The 24,690-nt window shown below is 27.9% G+C and overlaps 2 protein-coding genes across 3 annotated transcripts in view; one reads left to right on the top strand and one right to left on the bottom strand.

The window, feature by feature from the left end:
- LOC107436929 (RNA exonuclease 1 homolog) overlaps positions 1-3,461 on the top strand; it is a 35,141-nt gene extending 31,680 nt beyond the window's left edge. The window contains exons 14-15 of one of the 2 annotated variants that reach the window (XM_043054574.2): positions 226-353; positions 1,903-3,461. In XM_043054574.2, coding sequence (XP_042910508.1) covers positions 226-353; positions 1,903-1,991 — 217 coding nt within the window. In that variant the 3' untranslated portion in view covers positions 1,992-3,461. The remainder of the gene's footprint in view (positions 1-225; positions 354-1,902) is intronic. The other variant, XM_071177431.1, reaches the window with a different exon arrangement.
- Positions 3,462-14,039: 10,578 nt separating this feature from the next.
- On the bottom strand, positions 14,040-24,038 carry LOC107436936 (uncharacterized). Its single transcript, XM_043054568.2, has 4 exons — positions 23,743-24,038; positions 22,108-22,246; positions 15,898-15,966; positions 14,040-14,424 (listed from the first exon to the last, which is right to left on the bottom strand). The coding sequence occupies exons 1-4, from the start codon at positions 23,782-23,784 to the stop codon at positions 14,279-14,281; spliced, it is 396 nt and encodes a 131-aa protein (XP_042910502.1). The 5' UTR covers positions 23,785-24,038; the 3' UTR covers positions 14,040-14,278.
- Between the last annotated feature and the right edge of the window lie 652 nt (positions 24,039-24,690).

Raw genomic sequence — 24,690 nt, 5'->3', positions numbered from 1 at the left:
AATATATCATTTACCTGTTTTATTTCTAAAGGTATATAAAAGAAAAGTGGTGCTATCATTACTTATCAATTCAAAACGAACTTACTATTTGTTCTAAATTACAAGAATTCTAAAATTTTTGTTTAACTTATAAATGTTTACTTTCTTTATGAATTACTATTTTATATTTTTAAGGGGTGACTATTGAAATCAAACATGTTAAATAATTTTTGTAATATTCTCTCTTTTAAAGTTGATTCATCCTACTGTTGTTGATACATCAGTTGTATTTCCTCATAAAATGGGATTGCCATATAAAAGAGCTTTAAAAACCTTGATGGGAGAAAAATTGAATAAAATTATTCAAAATGATGGTAAGTAAAAGTTCAGATCCTTTAGTAGAAATATATCTTCGTACTGCTCAGAATGTTATAATTATTTTTAACCCACTGACGATTCTGCACGTAAAAAGTTGCATTTTAACCTGCTGTCTTCTCCACATAGCAAAACTGGTTTTTCCATTTTTATAGATAGGAAAATAGTGTATAAGGGAGAAACATTCTGATTTTGCCCATTTGCTAAACCGCCAGTGGGTTAAAGCTTTTGTTGATAATTTATTTTTGTAAATGAATATGTTAGATATTTTATACATTCAGTGTTGAAATGCTGAATAATTTCAAGGAAATCATGACATAAGCTAGTGCTGCCAAAATATGAAATTAAGTATTCAAGCCCTGTTTACATTTATTGTTTTTATCTGTATAATTTTCAATATATATTATCATTCATGGATTTTTCATGTTATAGTGATATATATTTTATTGCTGTTATATTTTCAAGCTCTTTTCTTCCAATTCTTATTCTTAACAAAAATCAACCATTCCATATTAAAATTATTTTAATTTTAGTTGAACCATTTCCATAATTAAATTCTAAGACCTCTTGTTTTGTCTTCTAAGACTTCCACAATTAATGTTCTCATTTTTACATCTACTTTTCTACTATCTTTAAAATGTTTCAATCACATTTCTTGATTTGATTATTATTTCAACTTTCGTTTTCCATGTTTGAAAAATGCCAAGTATTCTGTTTAAAAATTTCTATGTTAATACTGCCAAAAAATTTCTATCCAAGATTACACAACGATTTTATTACACACATTTTAACATTCATTATTTATACTTATAGTAATATCGCAATAATGTTTCTGTTATGTTTTCTGTAATAGGGATTTTTTAAAAATTTTTTTTATAGCTAATGTGATGTTCATCATACATTTTCCCCCTCTACCTCTTTTATTTTACCAATTACACAGTTGATCACGTTTACTTTGTTAACTTCCATTTTAATCCCTTAATTTGATCTCTCTATGTAAGCTATTTGATATCTTCCAGTTTTATGCTTTGAATGCTTCCAGAATTTTTAAGATGTCAAGAAACGAAAATGTCCGTCATGAAAGTTTCCAAATATATTCTATCTGAAATGTCCTTAAGTTCCCCTATAAATAGAAGAGTGATTTTTCTTTGAAATAGAAAAAGAGATATAATTATGAAAATAGATTACTATTTAGATGTACCACTTGTTAACTTCTAATTATTTATGAAACTGTAACAAGATGTTACTTGATGATGCATTTTTTTTCGAGATGCGAGTCCTATTCAATATGATTTTTACGCTCATGTGGGGAAAAAATGAAGAATATTAAATGAATATGCATTTTTTACGTTTTGTGATCTCTACACCTAATTAATATTAAAAAAAATCTATATAATTTTTTTTTATTTAACCTTTAATAGCTACCTACCTAATTGTATCTCCAATCCTATTATATACTCAGGTTATTTTGTCCTGTGCATTCTATTAAGGATTAGCTTAAGGATAATTTATCCTTTTTATTAATTATTTTTTTAATTACATTAATAGTTGGTGGTCATGACAGTCAAGAAGATGCTGTAGCTTGCATGGAGCTTATGCTATTTAAAGTAAAAGAAGATTTGAAAAACAATAGGTGATAAATAATGTACGATAGGTTATATTTTCTATTCATATGTTTTTCTCAGGAAAAAATTATTCTTTATTCATTACAAAAAAAAATTGAACTCATTTTGTATAATATGGACATTTTTAAATTATGTTACATTTTAGAATTGTCAATTTATGAGTATTATTATTTGTTAAATGATAAGCGTTTTAACAGCAATAAATTGAAAAGAAATATTTCAGCATAAGCACTTTCGAGATCTTCAATTGTTTTGTTTATGCTTAATGTTTTGCTCAGTTTTAATTTTATTTTTCTGTATTTGTTCTACTTTCATTGTATGTTTCCTTTGTGTTTCTATTATTATTACTTATTAAAAAGTGCAAACAACTTATTCATTAAACAAAATTTCACAGTCTAATTTCAACAGATTGTCTTTAGATTAATTTAGTAAATAATTATTACTGTAATTTAAAATTTTGATTTTATGTGATTATTTTTATTTTCTAAAGTTTTTTTTTTTTTGTTAACTTATTCTTTAGCAAAATATAAACAGTAAGATGTTCTGGTGTTATTAAATTCTGCAAAATTTGTTTGAAACCTCTCCTTCTCTGAATACTATTCAAAATTATAAAAACTTATTTTAAATAAATTTCAGAGATGTATAAATGATCGATTTTTGATTACATTGGAATGGTCAATTATGTAATGCCGTTACATGTACTTGCCAAAAAACGCACACTTTAATAAAACCAATTTAAATTACCACTCTCCTTTTTTTCACACTTGTTTCACTGTGATTCTAATTCTTAATTTTTGTTACTACATATTCAGTCATCTAATATTGTTTGAATTCAAAGTTTTTTTTTTTTTTCTTCTGAAATTTGTATGGGCTTATTTAAGCATATCTTAATTTGCGTGAACTTAAATTGTCATTTGTTAAATCGGTATTGATGCTTGTTGAATTTAGTTTTATTTAATATAATTGTACAATTTGTATTGTTAAAAAATTAATTTTCCTTGTTTTGATACCTTTAGGTCAGAAATGGTATATCATTTTGATCTTAGCTTTTATTGTAATAAAATAACATTGCTTCTAAATAATACTTTAATAAATTAACAACTAATCTATCACTTTTACTTCAAAACATAATGATGTTGTTTAATTTTTATGTTGAGTAAATTCTGAGCTTTCATTTGTATGAAACTGAAAGATTAATTTTTATGTCCCAGCTGAGCTAAGAATGTCTTATTTAAAATTATTTAAATAAAATAACGGCTCTATCTATAACGGCTTTATCTCTTATCTACCAAAGCTGAAAGTATTCAATTCTGAAAAGTTTGTCATAGAATTATTTGCCTCTAAGTCACACTGAAACTTTTATATGCGGCTATTTTTGTTTTATTATTTAGGGATTTATACATGATTTGATGTTTAACTATCTAAAGTTTATTTTTATGCTTGTTTTGGTTTTAATAAAATTATTCATAAATTTAAAAAAAATCATTATAATTTAATTGTTGAGAGTTGCTTATCTAGACGAAACCAGCAGAACATTTGCTAAACATTAGAATAACTCTGATTTGTATTTAAATAATGTTGCGGATGTGTAATTTTCATGTCGACATGTCATTAATATAAAATGTAAAAATTTATTGCAGTTTTAATGTTTAAATTTCATCAATTGATGGGTGTAATTTTTTATTTATTTTATTTCTGTTTTCAACTTACTTTTTTAAAAAAGAATATTTTCAAGCTCTGTATGTTACTGTAGAAAGTTTCAGTAGGATTATCTCTAATGTTATGTGTGTTAGAGAATTATTTCATTTATCAAATTTTTCTAGATAAATGTTTCCATTATCTGTGATAATTCTTCCACATCATATAATTTCTACAAATTAATTCGGCTCACTTCCAATACTTTGCTCAAAAGAACTCATCTAATCTCTTATGGGTTTTTATATATGGCTAATTGTTATTGAAAATGAACTGCTAATCAATTTGACTCAATCTTACTGCATCAATAATCGACACAAAAATACTTTTATCAATAATATATCCTCTTGCTTCTATATAAAATAGATTCTTTGTGACCTTCAATTGTTTTTTAGTTTTGACAATGCATACATTTGTCATTAGTAACCTTCTTAAATACAAAGTTATTAATTCCCCGATATTTTGTATGGTTATTTTAATATTGCTTTAGATGTGTTAGTGGTTTTGTATGTAATTAAAAAAAAAGATTTGTAAAATATTGCTCTATTTATATTAAATTTGGAAAAACTATAGGTTTTAAAATTAATGCATACTTAGCAAAATTCTTGTATTATAATTGACCGATTTAACTTTCGCTATCCCCTTACTTAAAAAAGACATCTTTACTTGAAGTCGCTGAATTGTGAGTGCACAAAAGTGATGGAAATATTTAGTTATCACAAATAAATACTTTGACTAATTATCTATCTATACTTTAAGAATTAAGAGGGTGACAGAATAAGTTATGCAACATTTATAGTAATGTGTATAAAAGTACCATGTAAAAAAGCATTAACAAATAATATGCTGGTTAGATGTAGAGTATTGCTTGATAAGTCCAAGTAAGACTCAAAAATCTCCGCTACTCTCTAAAAAAAGAATGAAGGATTTCAACCAGAAAAGTATGATTTTATAAATTTATTATCCCCTTTGAAAATAAACATACTATAATTCTATAATTGGAAATCTATTCTTGTAAACATAATAAATGATACAGTATATTTGGCAATTTTCTTACTTTTTTTTTTCTGCTTTTTTTTCTTCTTTTGATTATCAATAATGTAAAGTGTTCATCAATCTTCAGTTCGTTCATCAATCAATCAAGCCCACAATCGCCTGGAAGTCCTTAAACCCTTTAAGAGAATTCAAGATGTTTCATGTTTTGTGCACAAAGAATTAAGAGTTTTTAAATAAATTTTGAAACTCTTTATACTTATATAACATTCTTGTTTTTCAAACACAAAAATGACTAACACTGTACCAATAATAATTCTTAATCATGTTATAACAATAATTCTTAATTACAATTTAATAAGTATTTGATTTTTAAATGATCACCAAAAGTTTTTTTTTAAATAATAAATTTAATATAGAATATCAACTCAAGATTTTAATATTGACTCAAGATTAAAAATAAATTGAGTGTGAGATCAATAATCAAGTGATCACTTTCAAATATAATATTGTAAACGATAGTTCCAATATCACAATGACAATTATTTTAAGTGTTTTTCTCCAATGGCATTTATTTGGTATAGTTTTTTTAACATTACAGGATTTTCTTTATGTTGCTTTTGTCTAACAAATATAAGTTTGAAATTAAAGATATTCGTTAAATTTATTAAGTTTTTGAAATGTTTGAATTTGGCCTTTCATGTGTTGTCTTCCTGCTGAAGAACCAGTTTTCTTACTTGCTATTCAAGTACAGAGTTGGACAGAGAAAATTCTAAATAAACTTGCCTTAATGCAAAAATGTCAATCAGTTAACTTTAAGTTGCTGAAAATTCATCTAATGGAGTTCTGACTTGCCAGTTTATGGAAGTCCAAAGGAGACCGTAGAACTTAAACATCTTTGAAAGATTGCAAAAGTTAAATTTTAATAATGATTGAAATTTTCCTTAAGACATGCTGATTTGTTTGTCATAAGTAAAGAAAATATAATTACTTTTTTATTAGTAGTATTTGAGTCAAATGACTAATTACAAAGTAACAGTAATTAATTAAGTTTAATTGTCTGGAGTTAACTGTAATTGAATAATACAAACATTTTTAAGTGTGATCTGTTTTTGATCAGCTCTTCCTTTGAAAATTGAAAATATTCTGCTTTATACTTATTGATTGTGATATTTATTCAACATTAAGTGTTTTGATGGTGTAATATTTTTGCCTTGTATATATTAACAAAAAGAGATTGAAATTTGTTACNAACATTAAGTTGCTGAAAATTCGTCTAATGGCTAATGCCAGTTTATGGAGGTCCAAAAGAAACTGTAGAACTTAAACATCTTTGAAAGATTGCGAAAGTTAAATTTTAATAATGATTGAAATGTATTTTCCTTAAGACATGCTGACTCGTTTGTCATAAGTAAATAAAATATAACTACATGTTTTATTATTTGAGTCAAATGACTAATTACAAAGTAATAGTAATTGATTAAGTTTAATTATCTAGAGTTAACCGTAATTAAATAATACAAGCATTTTTAAGTGTGATCTGTTTTTGATCAGCTCTTCCTTTGAAACTTGAAAAGATTCTATTTCATACTTATTGATTGTGATATTTATTCAACATTAAGTGTTTTGATGGTGTAATATTTTTGCCTTGTATATATTAACAAAAAGAGATTAAAATTTGTTACATTGAAATACTGTTATAGTTATTCGTACTGTTGTGATCAATATAGATATGTTATCTATTAATTCATCTGTTCAGAATGGTTAGTTATTATTTTTAATTTATAAACTTTGTTATATGTATTAACTAAAGTCTCAGGTTGTATTTGTTTATATCAAAGAAAGGTGTTTGATGGAAAAAATTGCATTTCATAACTGTTACGTAAACAGTTTTTTTTTTTTTTAATTATACTGGAAAATACTAAGAATTTGCATCAAGGTTTTCATTAAAGTGTTTCAATGTACCATTTTTTAATTTCAACAAGTCCAGCAATAGTGATTGTTACCTTTGTATATTTGAATTAATAATGTGTGTTAGTGTTTTTAAATAAAATGTGAAACGCATAATTCTGACCTGTAAAATTATTTTTCCCAGGATACTTTGTATGTAGTATGAGAGAGTTGTATATTGATCAAATAAAAATTTGAAATGTCTGACTTTTTCTCTGGATTTAATTTGTTCATTATTCTGAACTATTATTTCATGCTAATGCATAGTTGCCAACAGTCCTGATTAAATCGTATTTGTTCTGATTTTTAGCTTTGTTTCGAAAAAAGGATTTTAGGTCAAAGTGTTCTGATTTTTCCCCCTTATACTGATTTTCTTGTAACTAGAAGCAGGGCATGTGATTTTTCCGCAAATATCATAGAATTCCGCTTATATCAAGCTTATTATTATATTCCTCTTATATTATATTGATTCGCCGACTTCTGCAAATCAATACAATACAACGAAATTTTTAAACTTCTGCTAAATCCCGTTACGACGAGACGTTTGCATTTGCCAATTTGATTCTTTAAGTTCCGCAGATTTTCGCCATTTTGAATATTTGGAACTGCGCCAGAATCTGCTAATATTACGATTCTTATTCATGCGATATAAAGATCGTACACCACGTTTCCTATTCACTCAATTTAAAAACCTAATATTGCGATTTGTATTTGCACGTTCTTAAACCCAATAACACGATTCGTGTTCACGCGAGTTAAAATCCAATATTGCGATTCGTATTCACGCGGTTGTAATATCAAACATCGATTTTCGTATTTGACCGTGATTTAAAAACTGCTCATTGCGATTCCTATTCACTCGATCTAAAATTTCTGCATCGTGATTCATATTTACGCGAATTTAAACTTCAAAATCGCAATTTTTAATTTCCACGTTTTTAAAGTCCAATATCCCTATTTATGTTCACGTGATTTTAAAATCAAATACCGCGATTCATATTCACGTGATTTTAAAATCCAATAACCGTGATTCATATTCACGTGATTTTAAAATCCAATATCGTGATTCTGGTAAGAAATAAGTTTTTTTTCATGAACTGGTTACTATAAATGTGTGATATTCTTCATTAGTAGGTTATTTAATTAAAAATGTTAGTTCAAAAAATTATGTTTCATATGAAACATGCATGGTTTATAAATTGATATCGATTTTTTGCATTTGAAATGTTTTGGAAATTTCACTTAGTGACACAATTACCCCGTATTGGCTTATCATGCTTTGTGTTCCTATTTTTAACAAGTTGGTAGCTAGGCTAACGAACACTGATCTTTATTCTGTGGTTTTAACAGAATATGAGTGGTTCTGGTAAAAAAAAATTTTTTTTTTTTTAATGACTGCTTAATTGTTACTAAATAAAATACAAGGAAGAAAAATGGAGTTTAATATTGAAAGAATGGGTGAGTTCTTGAACACAGTGCCAGTGGAACATGCTTCAGGTCTCTTTAACTTTCAAGTTTGCTAGACTGCGCACTTTTTGAATCATGTATAATTTTTTTGGAAAAAATTTTGTTTTTTAACATTTAAAATAATTCTGTAAAAAAATAAGTTACTATAGTACATATTAAAAAAGTTAATAAATAATATTCGTTCCCTTTTCTGAAACTCTAAGTTTGTCCTTTCTGTACTGTTCAAACTGGTCTATCTGAATTTTAACAACTAGATTTTCAATGCACATTCCGTATGAATTTTTATTGCAATGAAAAAGTTACTATAAGAAATATAATTGTAGCAGCGTTAATTAATATTTTCCATTACAAATGAAAAAAAAAATATTTTTAATTGAAATATTCTTTAAACAAAAGGCATTTGCTCCTTATAATTAAGAAGAAGTAGAAATATTTCCACTTTCTGTTGTTGAAATAAATTCAACTGTTTGCGCACGACAACAGTTTTGACAATTCGATGCAGGGGGGTCATAGATTCAGATCCCCCCACAATTAATTTTTTTGTAGAAAAATTTTTTTTAAATATTTTTTTTTGAAAAAAAGACTGGGGATTTTAATGCTAATCTTCTCATTTATTTTCTTCATAGTGAACAATAGAACAATACATAAATAATTCAAGTATTCAAAATCATTAAATAATAAATGTAATGCGTTTTTTCGAAACTTTGGCAAATCTGTCAATGATTTTTTTCAACATCCAAATCAATTTCTCGATGAATGTTTAATAATGCGAGTCCATTTAATCGTTCTTGATTTTGAGTTGCTCTAAGCTAAGCTTTGAGACGTCGAAGAGTTGAAAAGGAACGTTCTGCAGTTGCTGCACTAACTGGCAGAGTTATTAAAATTCTCAACAACATATTGATTGATGGGTACAAATCGATGTTACAGGCATTAATAATCTTGGAAAGATCGTTGGGCACTTCAAGTCCTGCTTCTGTTTCACGCTGCCATTTTGCCACCCAAAGNCCCCCCCCCCCCCCAAAGACGAAATTCTGTTTCGACAACTTTTACGGAAGCATTTAAGAGATTCTTTTAAAACTCGGCAGTTTCACGAACGGCTATAAGATCTTCTGTAACAGTTTGACGAGGTAAAAAAGCTCGTAGATGCCCCCTTAAATAATGTTTAAAATATTTTATTTCTTTTGTAAACTATTGAAAAAAGTATTTTTATTTTCAATATTGGGCTAGGGGTCATGACCCCCCCCCCCTCTGGATCCGGCACTGATTCGATGTTCGACTCGAATGGCTTCGTCACCAAATTCATCCAATGTCTTTTTCAATATTAATTATAGCTTCAAGGATTTAATTGGAATTAGAGATATTTAACAATATCAAATAGCATGCCTCTTTTTTTTAACATACATATGATCTGCCCAAGCTTTGCAGATATAATGTCCAGCGATTAGGGGAAAAAAAAATCTAATTTCTAAATTAAAAAGAAACTCATTAAACTATTTAGTTTTGAAGTTGAAGAAATTTTAAATTCCTGAGGAAAAAAAGGAATTTTTCCATGGTGCAATCATAAGGTAAAACATATCTATCCTATAATAAATGTTCAGTAATTCAAATAAATGTTCACGCTTTAATACAATTATTTTTGTCCTCCTTAATCCTTCTTTGTAACAATGAAAATTTTCCTTATCCATTATAAAAAATACATTTAGTCAAATGTATCCCTTTTATTTTTACATGTTCATTAAAAAAGAGAATTTTTGTATTATACGTTAGTGATTGTGTACAGTAAAAATAATAGAAAAAAATAAATAGCCTAGAACTTCAATGTAGTTGTTATTACATAGTTAATATTCTTAATTTATTTTATGATAGAGATGTTCCTTATTACAATTTTTTTTAAAATGTAAATCTTAAGTTTTATATTTTCTTCGTTTAAGTTTATGTGATTGATTTTTTTGTGTTTATATTTTTCATTATTTTGCTAACTAGTAAATTTAAGGAGATATTTTGAATAAAGTTATTCTGGAAATTATAGTATAAAAGCCTGGGATATTTCCGTCAGAATTTTGCCAAAAATCCTATGTAAAAATCCAAGAATGTACTTATAGTAACTGTGTTGTGCAGAACATGCGTACATTTATGTGGTATACTGCATAAAAATGCCAAAGCTAAAAAAGTATCCAATTTTTTTTTTTACATAGATAATTTTTTTTAACATTTAATTATAATAGTGTTGAATTTTGTAACTGTATCAATTGCGGAGTTAATTTTCAAATATTATTATCTTGAATTAGAATAATTTTTTATATTTTTTGAAGAAAAAGAGAGCTTATAATAAATTTTATTTTGTTCAAACTAAATACACTTATTAAATAAATAATCCCAAGCAACTGAAGTGGTAAGACATTACTTAATTAAAAACCTTATTCGCTTCTAAAATATATAAAAGGCAAATAACAATCGCAAGAAAATGGCGCCCATTTTTAAAACTTGCCATTTCACATCTAGCAAGTCTTGAAAATGGGCACCTATTTTAGATGCTCTTGAAACATGTTGACTCTTATTTGCTATTTATATATTTTGAAGCGAATTAAGTTTTTAATCAGGTAAATACATTTATATTAAGGTTGTGGCAAATTTGGGTGACATGGTTGTTCAATGTATCAAGTTTTTTGATAAACGTTGCCATTTTTAAAATTTATTTTCCCCCTCATCTGCATTTAATAAGTATGTCAAAAATAGCATATTTTTAAAATGTAGTGCTCTCACAGAAATATTTATTATATAACAAATTTTACAACTTTTCTATATATGAAAGTAAATACAATGCAGAATTCATATATAAAAGAATAATATGCACTTATCCAAAAATGAATTTACAAGTAGAACACATTCAAAAAATATTTGCCTTGCAAACATTCCGTTTTCAGGAATAGAAAAAAAATATGGATATGTTTTCCGTGAATAAAGCATTATTTCCATCATAAATATTTGAACATTTATTCCACAATTCCTCGTCTTCCGAAGCATTTACATAAATCGGCAAGAACTTGTACACCATTAACAAGCGTATAAACTGCAAGGCATGCTAAAAATACTAAAACAAAAGTGATGCTCACTGCTAACCATAAGTCTGCTTGCAAACCTAAAATGGGCCAGAGAGAAAATAATCTATTACATAATTGCTATAGCGTATGGCGANTGTAATATCAAACATCGATTTTCGTATTTATACGTGATTTAAAAACTGCGCATTGCGATTCGTATTCACGCGATCTAAAATTTCTGACTCGTGATTCATATTTACGCGAATTTAAACTTCAAAATCACAGTTTTTAATTTCCACGTTTTTAAAATCCAATATCCCTATTCATGTGCACGTGATTTTAAAATCAAATACCGCGATTCATATTTACGTGATTTTAAAATCCAATAACCGTGATTCATAGTCACGTGATTTTTAAATCCAATATCGCGATTCTTGTAAGAAGTAAGTTTTTTTCATGAACTGGTTACTATAAATGTGTGATTCTTCATTAGTAGGTTATTTAATTAAAAATGTTAGTTCAAAAAATTATGTTTCATATGAAACATGCATGGTTTATAAATTGATATCACGTTTTTGAATTTAAAATATTTTGGAATTTTTACTTAGTGTCACTATTACCCCGTATTGGCTTATCATGCTTTGTGTTCCTATTTTTAACAAGTTGGTAGCAACGCTAACGAACACTGATCTCTATTCTGTGCTCTTAACAAAATATGAATGTTTCTAGCAAAAAAAAAATATTTTTTTTTTAATGATTGCTAAATGGTTACTAAATAAAATACAAGGAAGAAAAATGGAGTTTAATATTGAAAGAATGGGTGAGTTCTTTAACACAGTGCCAGTGGAACATGCTTCAGGTCTCTTTAACTTTCAAGTTTGTTAGACTGCAGACTTTTTGAATGATATAAAAAAAGTTTGGAAAAAAAATTGTTTTTTAGCATTTAAAATAATTCCGTAAGAAAAACAAGTTACTATAGTACATATTAAAACGGTTAATAAATAATATTCGTTCCCTTTTATGAAACTCTTAAGTTTATCCTTTCTGCACTGATCAAACTGGTCTATCTGAATTTTAACAACTATTTTCAATGCACATTCCGTATGAATTGTTATTACAATGAAAAAGTTACTATAAAAAATATAGTAGCAGTGTTATTAAATATTTTCCAGTACAAATGAAAAATATCTATTTTTTTTTTTTAATTGAAATATACTTTAACTAAAAAGCATTTGCTCCCATAATAAAGAAGTAGAAATATTTCCACTTTCTGTTTAAATAAATTTGCGGACGACAACAGTTTTGACAATTCGATGTTCGACTCGATGGCTTCGTCACCTAATTCATCATATATCTTTTTTAACATTAATTGTAGCTTCAAGGATTTTTTGGCATTAGATATATTTAGCAATATCAAGTAGCATGCCTCTTTTTTTTTTTTTTTTTTTTCCTTTTCTCTTTTTTTACGAACGAAAGTTCTGCGCAAGCTTTGCAGATATAATGTCCAGCGATTAGGGGAAAAAAATAAAACTAATTTCTGAAGAAAAAGAAACTCATTAAACTGTTTAGTTTTTAAGTCGAAGAAATTTTAAATTCCTGAAAAAAAAATGGAATTTTTCCATGGTGCAATCGAAATAAGATAAAACATATCTATCATACGTTAATAAATGTTCAGTAATTCGAATAAATGTTCACTCTTTAATACAATTATTTCTGCCCTCTTTAATCCATTTTTGTAACAATGAAAATTTTCTTTCTCTGGAACAAAAAATACATTTAGTCAAATATATCATTTTTATTTTTACACGTTCATTAAAAAAGAGAATTTTTGTATTATGCGTTAGTGAATGTGTACAGTAAAAATAATCGAAAAAACTAAATAGTCTTCAACTTCACTGTAGTAGTCATTACATAGTTAATAGTCTTAATTTATTTTATGATAGAAATGTTCCTTAATACAATTTTTTTAAATGTTGATCTTAAGTTATATGTTTTCTTCGCTTAAGTTTATGTGATTGATTGGTTGTTTGATTGTTTATATTTTTCATTATTTTGCTAACTAGTAAATTTAAGAAGATATTTTGAATAAAGTAATTCTGGAAATTATATAGTATAAAATTTCAGGGAGATTTCCGTCAGAATTTTGCCAGAAACACTATGTAAATTTAGAAAGATATTTTGAATAGAGTAAATCTGGAAATTTTAGCATAAAAGTCAGGGAGATTTCCGTCAAAATTTTGCCAGAAGCCGTATGTGAAAATCCAAGATTGTACTTATAGTAACTACGTTGTGCAGAACATGAGAACATATATGTGGTATATTGCATAAAAATGTCAAAGCTAAAAAAGTATCCAATTTTTTTTTTACATAGATAAAATGTTTTTTAGCATTTCATTATAATAGTATTGAATTTTATAACTGTATCAATTGAAGAGTTAATTTTCAAATATTATCTTTGTAATTAGAGTAATTTCTTTTATTTTTTGAGTGCTTATAATACATTTTATTTTGTTCAAACTAAGTACACTTAATAATCCCAAAAAACTGAAATGGTAAGATATTACTTAATTAAAAACTTTATTCGCTTCTAAAACATACAAAAAGCAAATAACAATCGCAAAAAATTGGCACCCATTTTTTAAACTTGCCATTTCACGTCTAGCAAGTCTTGAAAATGGGCGCCTATTTTTGATGCTCTTGAAACATGTTGGCTGTTATTTGCTATCTATATATTTTGAAGCGAATAAAGTTTTTAAACAGGTAAATACATTTATATTAAGGTTGTGGCGAATTTGACTGACATGGTTGTTCAATGTATCAAGTTTTTTGATAAACGTTGCCATTTTTAAAATTTATTTTCCCCCTCATCTGCATTTAATAAGTATGTCAAAAATAGCATATTTTTAAAATGTAGTGCTCTCACAGAAATATTTATTATATAACAAATTTTACAACTTTTCTATATATGAAAGTAAATACAATGCAGAATTCATATATAAAAGAATAATATGCACTTATCCAAAAATGAATTTACAAGTAGAACACATTCAAAAAATATTTGCCTTGCAAACATTCCGTTTTCAGGAATAGAAAAAAAATATGGATATGTTTTCCGTGAATAAAGCATTATTTCCATCATAAATATTTGAACATTTATTCCACAATTCCTCGTCTTCCGAAGCATTTACATAAATCGGCAAGAACTTGTACACCATTAACAAGCGTATAAACTGCAAGGCATGCTAAAAATACTAAAACAAAAGTGATGCTCACTGCTAACCATAAGTCTGCTTGCAAACCTAAAATGGGCCAGAGAGAAAATAATCTATTACATAATTGCTATAGCGTATGGCGAAGTACTGTAAACAAATTAATATTGAATTTAATACTAATATTTTTATTTTATAACCAGCGTTGAACAGCAGACCCAATTCATTCTGAGTTTATGACTATCAATGGGGAGATGTGGGAGAAACTAACCTTCGTGGAAGATTTTTTTGATGAAACTAACAAGCATTTGCTTTACATGGAGTGGAAAACCACGAAAACCTCCCACTCGCCAGCAAGGGAATTCTAAACATGATCCGTCTACCACTGGGGATATTTCACGTCAACACTGTGGTCGATGCTAGCCGGATGCTGAATTCATATCGACTAATTATCACTGGGATTCGAACCTTGGTGACATGATTGAGGGGTGAGCGCTCTATCCTCTGAGCCACTACGGTAATTAACAATTTATAATTATGATATACAGCATGAAACACCGATATCTTTTTCTGCGTCAAAGATAAAATTTTGTAAACACGGCTCATTTTTAAACAATAACTTTTGAAATTTGAAGTTTTTTTTTTTTTTTTTCTTAAATGGCTGGCACTGAACATTATTCTTCGCCTTAGAAGATACCGGAATTGTTACTCATTTCACGTTGCCCAGTGGGCACGTGTGAACCAAAGTCATGGAGGCGAGCAACATTACCCACGCCACACTACCGCAAACCCGTTTATAGGGTGGGCCACATTCACACATCACACACAACAGAGGAAAACACAGAGAGAGAAACCTCCTTGCCCACAGCAGGATTCGAACCCGCAGCCATTGGCTTCGCAGTCAGGCACGCTAACCGCTCGGCCACCTGGCCGGCTTGAAATTTGAAGTTAGCTAAGAGAAGCTGTTATTCATTATTAAAATTTCTTTAATTTACCAAATCAATTATTGATAAAATTTTAAATATGACTGAAAATTTTCTTTTCCCAACTACTCTTTTGAATTTTATATTTTAGTACAAATATAATTCCGATAATCTAAAAGATTTACTATTAATTAATAGAATTGAAAGATTTACTATTAATTAATGCTTTTTGAAATTGAAAAATACATAAATATATTTTTGCTTGTAATGAGAGAGTCAGAAAAAAAAATTATATAAAAGAGATACTGATGTCCCGTCAGTGTCAAAAGGTTAATAAGCATCCCTAGTTTTTTTCCCCCTTTTCTTTTGGGGCTCATGTTTTTCAAAAAAATGTTTATAACTGATATCAATAATTTTATTTTCCTGTTATTTTACGGAGTGGAAGAAAAACTTACAATTTTTTGCATTATTCCATTTCTTAAGTTTAAAAATAAATAAAATTTAAATTACGAAATCGAGGACCCCCGTATTATTTAAGCATGCAATTTAAAAACACAATTACGTACTGTATATTTTCGAAATACAAGTCCAATTTTTGCTTTCTCCAAGTTGATTAAGTAGAACATAATTGGTAACTTACTTTTTGTAAAAATTCCATAATATTTTTTAATGTTCTTGGAAACAGTTCCAAAGAAACCATCACTGCTATCTGTAAATATTTAAAATTTAAAAATATATACCTACAATTTTTATACAACATTTTTAATATGATTTTTTTTCAAAAAAAAAAAATATCATTAAAGAACTTATGTTTTTTTCCCTCTTTTTTTCTGATGAATAAACATAGACCGGAAGGATTAATGGGTTAAAGATGATTTAGAAATTTTAAGGCAGAAACGCGATATTTTTTTTATATATATTTTAAGTAGTTTTTCCACTTTTATAACTAATCACATATTCGCCTAGCCAAATTATTTGAAGCATTGTATTTTCTTAAACATTACATGTTCTGCACGAGTTTATATGAGTTTTTGTTTAAACATACATGTAATGAGTTTTAATTCAGGAGTTTTTCTATATACACCTATGTACTTCCTATTTGTATTTATTTTTAACGTATTGCATTACAATGCTAAGCAATGGATATACGAACGACAAGTGCATACCAGTTTCAGTCTAGCTCTTGCTTGCGTTAGTTGCGGATGTGTTTTTGGGGCTTTTTGCTGTGTTTATTTGTTTCCGAGTTTTATACTACGCAGTTATGTGCTCATTTTGTGTGCAGTGTTTAAATAATCAATTGGAAACTTTTTATAATGGGTAAAAAAGGCGATCTTTCACCATGTAAAAAAGCTGAAGCAAAGGCCCTCGTGAATGCTAAAATATTTTCAAACCGTAAAACATAACGAAGATGGAAGGTTTCTGAGGTTAGCGTACGACCCATTAAAGAGAAAATTGAGTTGGGAGACGAATTGAGCCCGAAACGAAAGAAAATGTGGAACAGAATCTTATAGTGCGTCGAATATTTTGGCCAGGGACTGTATATTAAACTTAGAGTTATTCAGATGTGTGATAGATGAAAATTTCAACTTTTTGTCCAAATAATCGTCTACTGATTTAGGATGCATAAATAAAAAAGAAGTGCATAAGCATATATTTTTCTTAGAATTAGCACAGAAAAATTACTGTTGGAATTTTGAAACTTTCAACAAAAGGAAATAATTGATAATAAAGCTAAATAATAGTTTTGAAAATTTCATTTGTCAAGTAACGTAAGAGCAAAAAATAGCTTAATTATTTTTCCGCACCCTGAAGCAAAATACGTAGTTCTTTTAATTATTCACGTATTATTGACGTAGTTCTTTTATTGTTCTTCTTAATTATTCACTTTGAAAAGACAGGCGATTAACTAACACTGTTCAGTTTATTACGAAAGTAGTATACCAAACATTTTTTGTTTTAGGTGTGACAAAAATTAGTTAGTTTTTTCGTCAGAAAAATTACTTTTTCGTTCTTTTTTAATTTATTTGACGAATGTAGTATATTATAGATTTCATTTAATTTTTTTTTCTTCTATTTAATTTTCATTCTTTTTAATTACTTTCCTCCTTTTAATAACAGTTTTACATTCCATAAACAATTGCAAATGTTGCTGTCATCAGACACAGAACTCTATTTAAAATTTGAGCACTCCAGCTAGTCAGATGGACAATTCATTCGATATGGAGATAAATATTACGTGTATAGCAGCCAGGAAACGATTGAAACTTGTATTGTTAGTTGTCGCAGAGTTCCAATTGATATTTACTCATTCTAGCTAATCGGGAAATGATCGAATATTAATTAACGGTAGTTCTATCTGACAATAAGATGGCATGAAAATTTGCTCATAGCAGCCAGGAAAGGAATAAAACTTAAATTATTATTCATCACAGAACTTCAGTTAAAATTTGAATTCTCTAGCTCGTTGGAAATCGTGCAATGTCACGCATTGACTTGACGAAATCATGATATTGATGCATTTAAGACTAAACTCTGAAAATCAGCAAATATGTCTTTAATGCTTGAAACTATAGATGTATTGATTTCTTTAATCTACATACATTTCTTTAATTTGCATAATAATATGAATTTTATAATGTCCAATGATGGAAAAAAATTGTAGCTTTTGGATAATCATCCCAATCCATATTATGGATGGATGGCTTTGCTCAGTATCTCAAGTACAGTTAATATGGAGCTAAAAGAATTAGCCAAAACTACACTAACTCTTCAAGTGAACCAATAAAAAAAAATTACATTTTCAATGTTAAAACAACTACATAAAATACAATATTATGAATTGTCAATGTTATTATTATAACTTGTTATGACTAACATTTCAACATTATAAAATAATAAATTAAATATAAAATAGAGAGAGAGAAAATACAAAGGAAAACATTAATATAGCATAATAATTAGTTAACAATGTACGCAGTAAACAACGTTAAACGTACATTTGACAGTAAATTTTTAATTATAAACTTACTATATTTTCAGTTATTATCACTTTTACTTATTGTATTTTCATGAAATATACAAACAATACACAATTTTACAATACACAATTATAATATACAATTAAACATACAATTTTGAAAAATACAATTAATAGCATCCAATGATAATAGCAGCGAACTAGTAATTGTAAACTTAAAATTAGTAATTTGAAAAAATAAATCAAATTTTAAAAAATAATTTATTTAAAATTCTCCGCTTTTAATTTCGATTTCCAATATCATTTTTTCCCCATAAATTGTTTGCAGTAACTTATATCAATATTAAGGAGTTGAGCAATAAAAACTTCACTTATCTGTAATATTAGCTTTAAATATTTAAAGTTACGACTAAACGAAATTGCTCATACCTGTTTAAAATTATAAAGATTGCTAGATCAGTCAAGAAGCAAAATTTAGACTTAAGAAACACGATAAATATGTCTGTTATATCAAAAATGCGGTGTATCATTTATTGCCGAGGATTGTTTAAGTTTTGAGATTTCAATAATGACAAAATTCTTTACACCCCTGTCATATATGCTTGTCTTGACGCTCTGTAATATTGTTTTATTCAAATAAATGTCGATTCTCTTGTAAACGATATGAGTTCCTCGCCACTTATCTTTAGCGCTTTGAAATGCATTTTGCTCTGATTTGCTTTTCTGAACCACTGCGGTTTTTCTAGTTGTGTTTTTCATCTTAATACTCCATTTTCCGTTTGCCATTTTACTTTTTTGCTTCAATTCACTTTTTTGTTCTCATTCACGTCTGGCGAGTTTTGAAAATGGGAGCCAATTTTCAAGCGCTCAAACCGTGTCGACTTCCATTATCATCTTATTCTATAATTTTTAGATCATCAAGTATTTCTTGTCACTTCAGTTTCTTATTTATTCAATGTTGTTATTGTGGGGAGAGTTGATATCGTCAATGTCTACCTTCATCTATGAAAAGGTACCTCACCATAGAATCGGGTTAACACGTCTTATATACTAAATTGGAATTATATTTTTGTAGTGGTAGATACACTACAGTACTTCCCCACCAGAATTATATCTGTGATAGAATTCGATGAATGGATACCTCTAGTTGATTCATTGTTGTTTTGTGAGAAACCGGGAGAGCTGTATTAAGATCACCAGACTTTTTTAGTACAGATCGTGAGAGCTGTATTAAGTTCACTGCGGTTTATGTGTTGCCTTTAGCAGTCGAGTGTATACATTGTACGTTGTGTGTGATCGAGACTGAGAAGCAACAGCGTGAAGAGGACAATGTCGCAGTTACAAGTAGCAAGTCAACTGTTCAATCTGGACCATCCATTGAAGTAGACGTGTTCAAATCGTAGTGGGTGTTTCTGCTAAGGTAGGCGTGTTCACATCACGTCCGAAGGTCATCAATGTGAGGAGAGTTGTTAACGACAATGTCAACCTTCATCTATGAAAAGGTACTCCTCCATAGAATCGAGTTCACATGTTTTATATACTAGTGAATTGGAATTATATTTTTGTAGTGGTAGATACACTACAGTTATATTATGCGTCGACTGGACAACGAAAAATATACATATGTAGGGCAGTTAAAAGGATTTTTTTGTTCCTCACTAGAATAATTCAAAAGAAAGAAGAAAAAAAAAAGCTACAAAATGTCTAGGCCATCAATTAGTATTAACTAATATTAGTTGATGGCGTTCATTCAAACATTTTGTATTGATCGCAGATATTTATTCTTATATTTCAGTATTTTATTTTAAACGTTAGACATAGAGCGCAAATGCTAATGATGAAAATACATCATCAAAAAAAGGTTTACGTGATAGAAAAGTTTAATTTTGTTTCAGTGTATCTTTCTTTGGCTATCCCTTAATTTTGTATGCAAATAATTTGATGAACTTTTCATAACAAATTGATAAATTTATACAATTTATGATCATGAAATTATGAATTTATGTAAAAAACGATTCGTTTTGCGTACTGATTTAGGAAAAATTGCTTGTCTCTGAATGTTTAAAATAAAACTTAGGTAAGTAATTAAAGGAATGGATAATTCTAAGAACAATTTTTAAAAATAACAAAGGTTTTTATAACATATTATTTTCTTGTTTTTTTTGCAAAGAAATAAAATATAACTCTAACTGTTTTGCTTTAATTATTTTTAATTTTGTGTGAATTCGGACTCAGTGGCAATTTTTTCGGAAACGGGGCTTAATCCGCTTTGTCCTGACTTATCTAGTTTATTACGAATTTGCTCAACAGTATAAGTTAAGAATTCGGTATAGTTTTAGAAACTTTTTTTTACCAATATTATTAATTATTGAAATTTCATATTACTCAAATGCCATACTATTATAGGGCTCTAAATCTCTATTTGACAACTCGCTATTGGCGACCTAATATCTTGGGATACAGATAGAGCAACAGAGTTTAACTCTAGAAATTCTAGTCTAAGAATTATAGAGTTAGACACTTGATCAAGTGATCGAAGCATGGTCAAAGTTTAAAATTCATTCTGTTATGAAGTTTTCCTATTCTGAGATTCTTCAAATTCTTAGATTTTGACTACTAAATTAAAATTAAAATTTGAGAGTTTGAAACGAAACAATTAACTGCCAGTAAATCCTTTTCGTAGAGTAATTGAAAATTTATAAATTGGTAAAATAAAATAATTGCTTATGAAATAAAGGAAAAAAACTTAGTAAAAGCAGGATTAGATTGCTAAATATATAAAAAAAAAAATCATACCTTATCAGAATATCGTAAGCAATATGCTGAGGAACACTTTGTAAAAATAATTCTTGTTCGAATAATAAAAATAATTACAAACGTGTACAGTTCTTTTTTAAGGAAAAGGCGAGTTTCGAATAGATTCCTAAAGTAGAAAGTCGATGAAATTGTAACTCCATCTCTAAAGAAATGAAATTCTTTTAAGGAACTGGCACAAACTTAAAAGTTGTATTCCTTAGAGTAATTTAAATGCATGTAGTTTTAATGCTTCTTAAGAGAAGATAATTTAAATAAACATAAACTCCAATAGCGAATAATTTAAAAGTAAAATAAAAATTATTTGGAGTAAAAGGAATTGCATTTCTGATGTTTTGTGTTACGAACAAAATCTTCAGTTTAGAAACATTTATTAATAAGGATTCTTTAGCAATGTAATTTTCTTTTTCATCCTTAAATTATTCAGAAAAGAACAATTCTCTGGAACAACTAACGTGAAATGTTTACTGCTATAAAACTATTGTAAAAAGAATTTGGTTAGTAATTTTTAAATTCTATATTGGATATTTCAAAATAATGCGGCTAAAATATCATACTCAGACATAACAGGTATACAAAAAGAATAAAAAACCATATTGGGACATGACGTCGCTAATGCTAATTGGGGTTACTAGAGGGCGTTTTTCTATGAAAACTAGAGTACCAGTTGAATGACCACCATGATCACCAGCTTTGTGCCCAACTGATTTTTCCTAAAGAGATTTAGGAAGCATTGTTACAGCAGTAAGATGCATTCGAGATGCTTTTGGCATATTTAAAAAGATATGGCATTCCATGCAGTGTAATGCTTGTCTCCAATAATCTGGCAAAAACTTGGAATATCTCTTCCAGTTAATATTGGCTCTAAATGTGTAATATATATGTGGCAATACACAATGAATAAAACGATGCAGAGCTTTTCGAAATTACATATTTTCAGTTGAGGGCGCGGAAAATGGCCAGGTTTGGTACGATGATCATACGATAAATCAGCATAGCCGGAAGATTGAACTTTTAATAGAAAAGATTTTAACGGTAATGTAAGGACATTTTAATTACCTGTCTCATTCTTAGCTTCTTCTATATTCATAGAGAATTCTGCTAATCCTTCGTAGTCTGACGTATATTTTGATACTTCAGGTAGTGCATTGATAACTATACCATTTATGCAGTAGAATACTATAAACCAACTAAAAATCTGTAAACACATTTTTATTTAAAAACGAAGAATAATCTTAGTAGCATTAAACTTATCTTTCATGACCTTGGCCAAAGTTCATGACAATAGGTGGATTTCGAATATTTTCAAAATTTATTACAATGAAAATTAAGCTTAAATTTTGAGGCAAAATCTTAAAGTGCTTAAGATTTCTTATTTTTGACAAAAAATTTTTTAAATATGGCCCGGATCTGTAAGCGAACAGTTTCTATTTCAGATTTTTCTTATGTTTAAAATGTTTTCTTATTGTTTATGTTGTTTTCTTATGTTTTCTGATTGAAGATATCTATAAACGATAAACATGGAAGGAAATTATTTGATTTAAGTGTACTTTTCGCTTAGAGAAAAACCGCCAAAAACTGTTGACCTAAGCCAACGTTTTTATTATTTTTTTATTATTTTATTTATTCTTAAATACTAAAAAAAAAAATAGAAAATTAAATAAAGGGAAAAAAATTAAATAAAAAATTAAATAAAAGGAAAAAATTTAAATAAAATACGAAACATTACAAGAAAATCGTTAAATTTCCTTGCACCCGGCTTACCGAAAAGTACTAATTTAAGATATCGATGAAAGTTATTCCTCAAAAAGATTATTTTATTCAAGATTTCAATAAAAAATAATCATGAAAAACATTATTTGACTCAAGATATACAGTCAAAGATTATGTTTATGACCAAAGAAATTGATTCGAAAATGTATCAAAGATTGATGCAGTTAGCAAATGAAAGGTTTAACTAGTTGAAAGCATGATTTTGGCAGCAACTGACAAGTTTAGTTTGAAAGTAAAAATCAAAGCTTTTAAATCTTTAGAAGGCAAAAAATATTATTTAACATATTTAGTAGAGAAAACAAAGATTTTGTGTTTACTTGACATTCCTAATATTCAAATAGCTTTTTTGTTTCGTTAGACCTTTCTCAATCGGTGCTAAGCACGAAAACTAGATGTGTTAACTTTGAGTTAGCTTTCAGTACTGATAATGTTTGTTTACGTTTTGACTTTAAAGTCTTTTGCTTTCAACTTTCAACTTTTATAGTTTAATTATTTCGTGATTTGAATATCGAATATTTTGCCTTTCATTTTCATGCGTTTTAAGCATGATTCTCAATAGATTGATAACCACTGAGATTTAAACTTCGTACCATGATTCTAATAGCTATTTTGGTGATGTTCCTCATGCGAAAATTATGATTTGGATTTCATTTGCGTATGCAGGCATATGAAGAAAAATAATCGCTAAGCTAAATAGGTTGTGAGGCACTGATTCGTAGTTCGAATTTTAATTTCTTTCAACGCAGCGAGCATTTCTTTCTTTCTTACTTTTTTATTTTATGTTTTTTTAAAAAAAGATTTGAATTGAAACATGTCTTGATTTTCTTGTCTAATCAAGTATCTAGCATAGCCCAGCAAATGTTCCAAATATCATAAATTTAATAATTTTGTAAAATAAAATAATATTTAAAATTGACAAACTTTGAGAAGATGATACCAAGCATTTTTCTTGAATAAACTCATAGCTATTAATGCTAATTCTGTACTTCATGAATAGTATTCAGACATTTATTTATTTACAGAAACATCTTAAAACAAGTTTAGTTGTTTACTTTTGTAGAAAAGCTGACTTATTCTACAGCAAGTTCACTTTAAGTTATTAAAGTTTGTTAATATTTTAAGATCAATGGGTAGGAAAACAGTTGAAAGAACAAGCTGCTAATTATTGCAATTTTTAGAACTTGTAATTGGATACCTGCAAATGACGGCATCGTATCTAACTCCTAAATTGTGGCATTGGTCGATTCAGAAGCCAATCAGGTTCGACACACACGCGCGACTTTGTTTACAGGTATCCAACTAAATCTCATTTAAGTCACATGGTTAGACATAATCACTTCACTTCTAGTCAAGCTGCAAGTACCCAATTAAGAAACTAATGATAGTCTCTTTCAAAAATGTCAACTTTGATAATATCATTTCATTAAGAGAAGTAATAATCATTTTACATTTTAAGGAGTTTAAAATTATTTTCCTCAAAAATTATGCAACCTAAATTAAAATTTGGATTACACTATTTACCAAAATTATTAAAAAAATAAATGAAGTTTGTTAAAATATAGTCTTATAAATGCTAAACTGAGGGGACAGAACCTTAAAAAAATAATGACGAAGTGCTTGCATATGAGATAATTATTAACTTGATTAAGTGCTTTCATAATTGGGTATAATATGAAAAAAACACAACTACTTCGATTTAGTAGGAACAACATATGACGCAATGCTAAACGAATGGAATTTAGTTGTTGTTTATTTAGTTATTGTTATTAGTAGTTGTTGTTATTTGTTTTAGTTGTTGTTGTTTATTTAGTTGTATTTAGTTTCAATAACTTTTCTTTATAATGCAATAAAATCTGGCGAGCAGCTATT

Source organism: Parasteatoda tepidariorum, chromosome 2 (genome assembly GCF_043381705.1).
Source record: "Parasteatoda tepidariorum isolate YZ-2023 chromosome 2, CAS_Ptep_4.0, whole genome shotgun sequence".
Classification (NCBI taxonomy): domain Eukaryota; kingdom Metazoa; phylum Arthropoda; class Arachnida; order Araneae; family Theridiidae; genus Parasteatoda; species Parasteatoda tepidariorum.
The sequence above is the reverse complement of the archived record's forward strand: the minus strand, read 5'-3'. Positions and strand labels throughout refer to the sequence as shown.

Coding starts and splice junctions, on each gene's coding strand:
- LOC107436936 (XM_043054568.2), bottom strand. CDS start 23,784: ATGAGTTTATTCAAGAAAAATGCTTGGTATCATCTTCTCAAA. Junction 22,247..23,742: donor CTTGGTATCATCTTCTCAAA/GTTTGTCAATTT, acceptor ATGTGTTTACAG/ATTTTTAGTTGGTTTATAGT. Junction 15,967..22,107: donor AGAAGCTAAGAATGAGACAG/GTAATTAAAATG, acceptor AAATATTTACAG/ATAGCAGTGATGGTTTCTTT.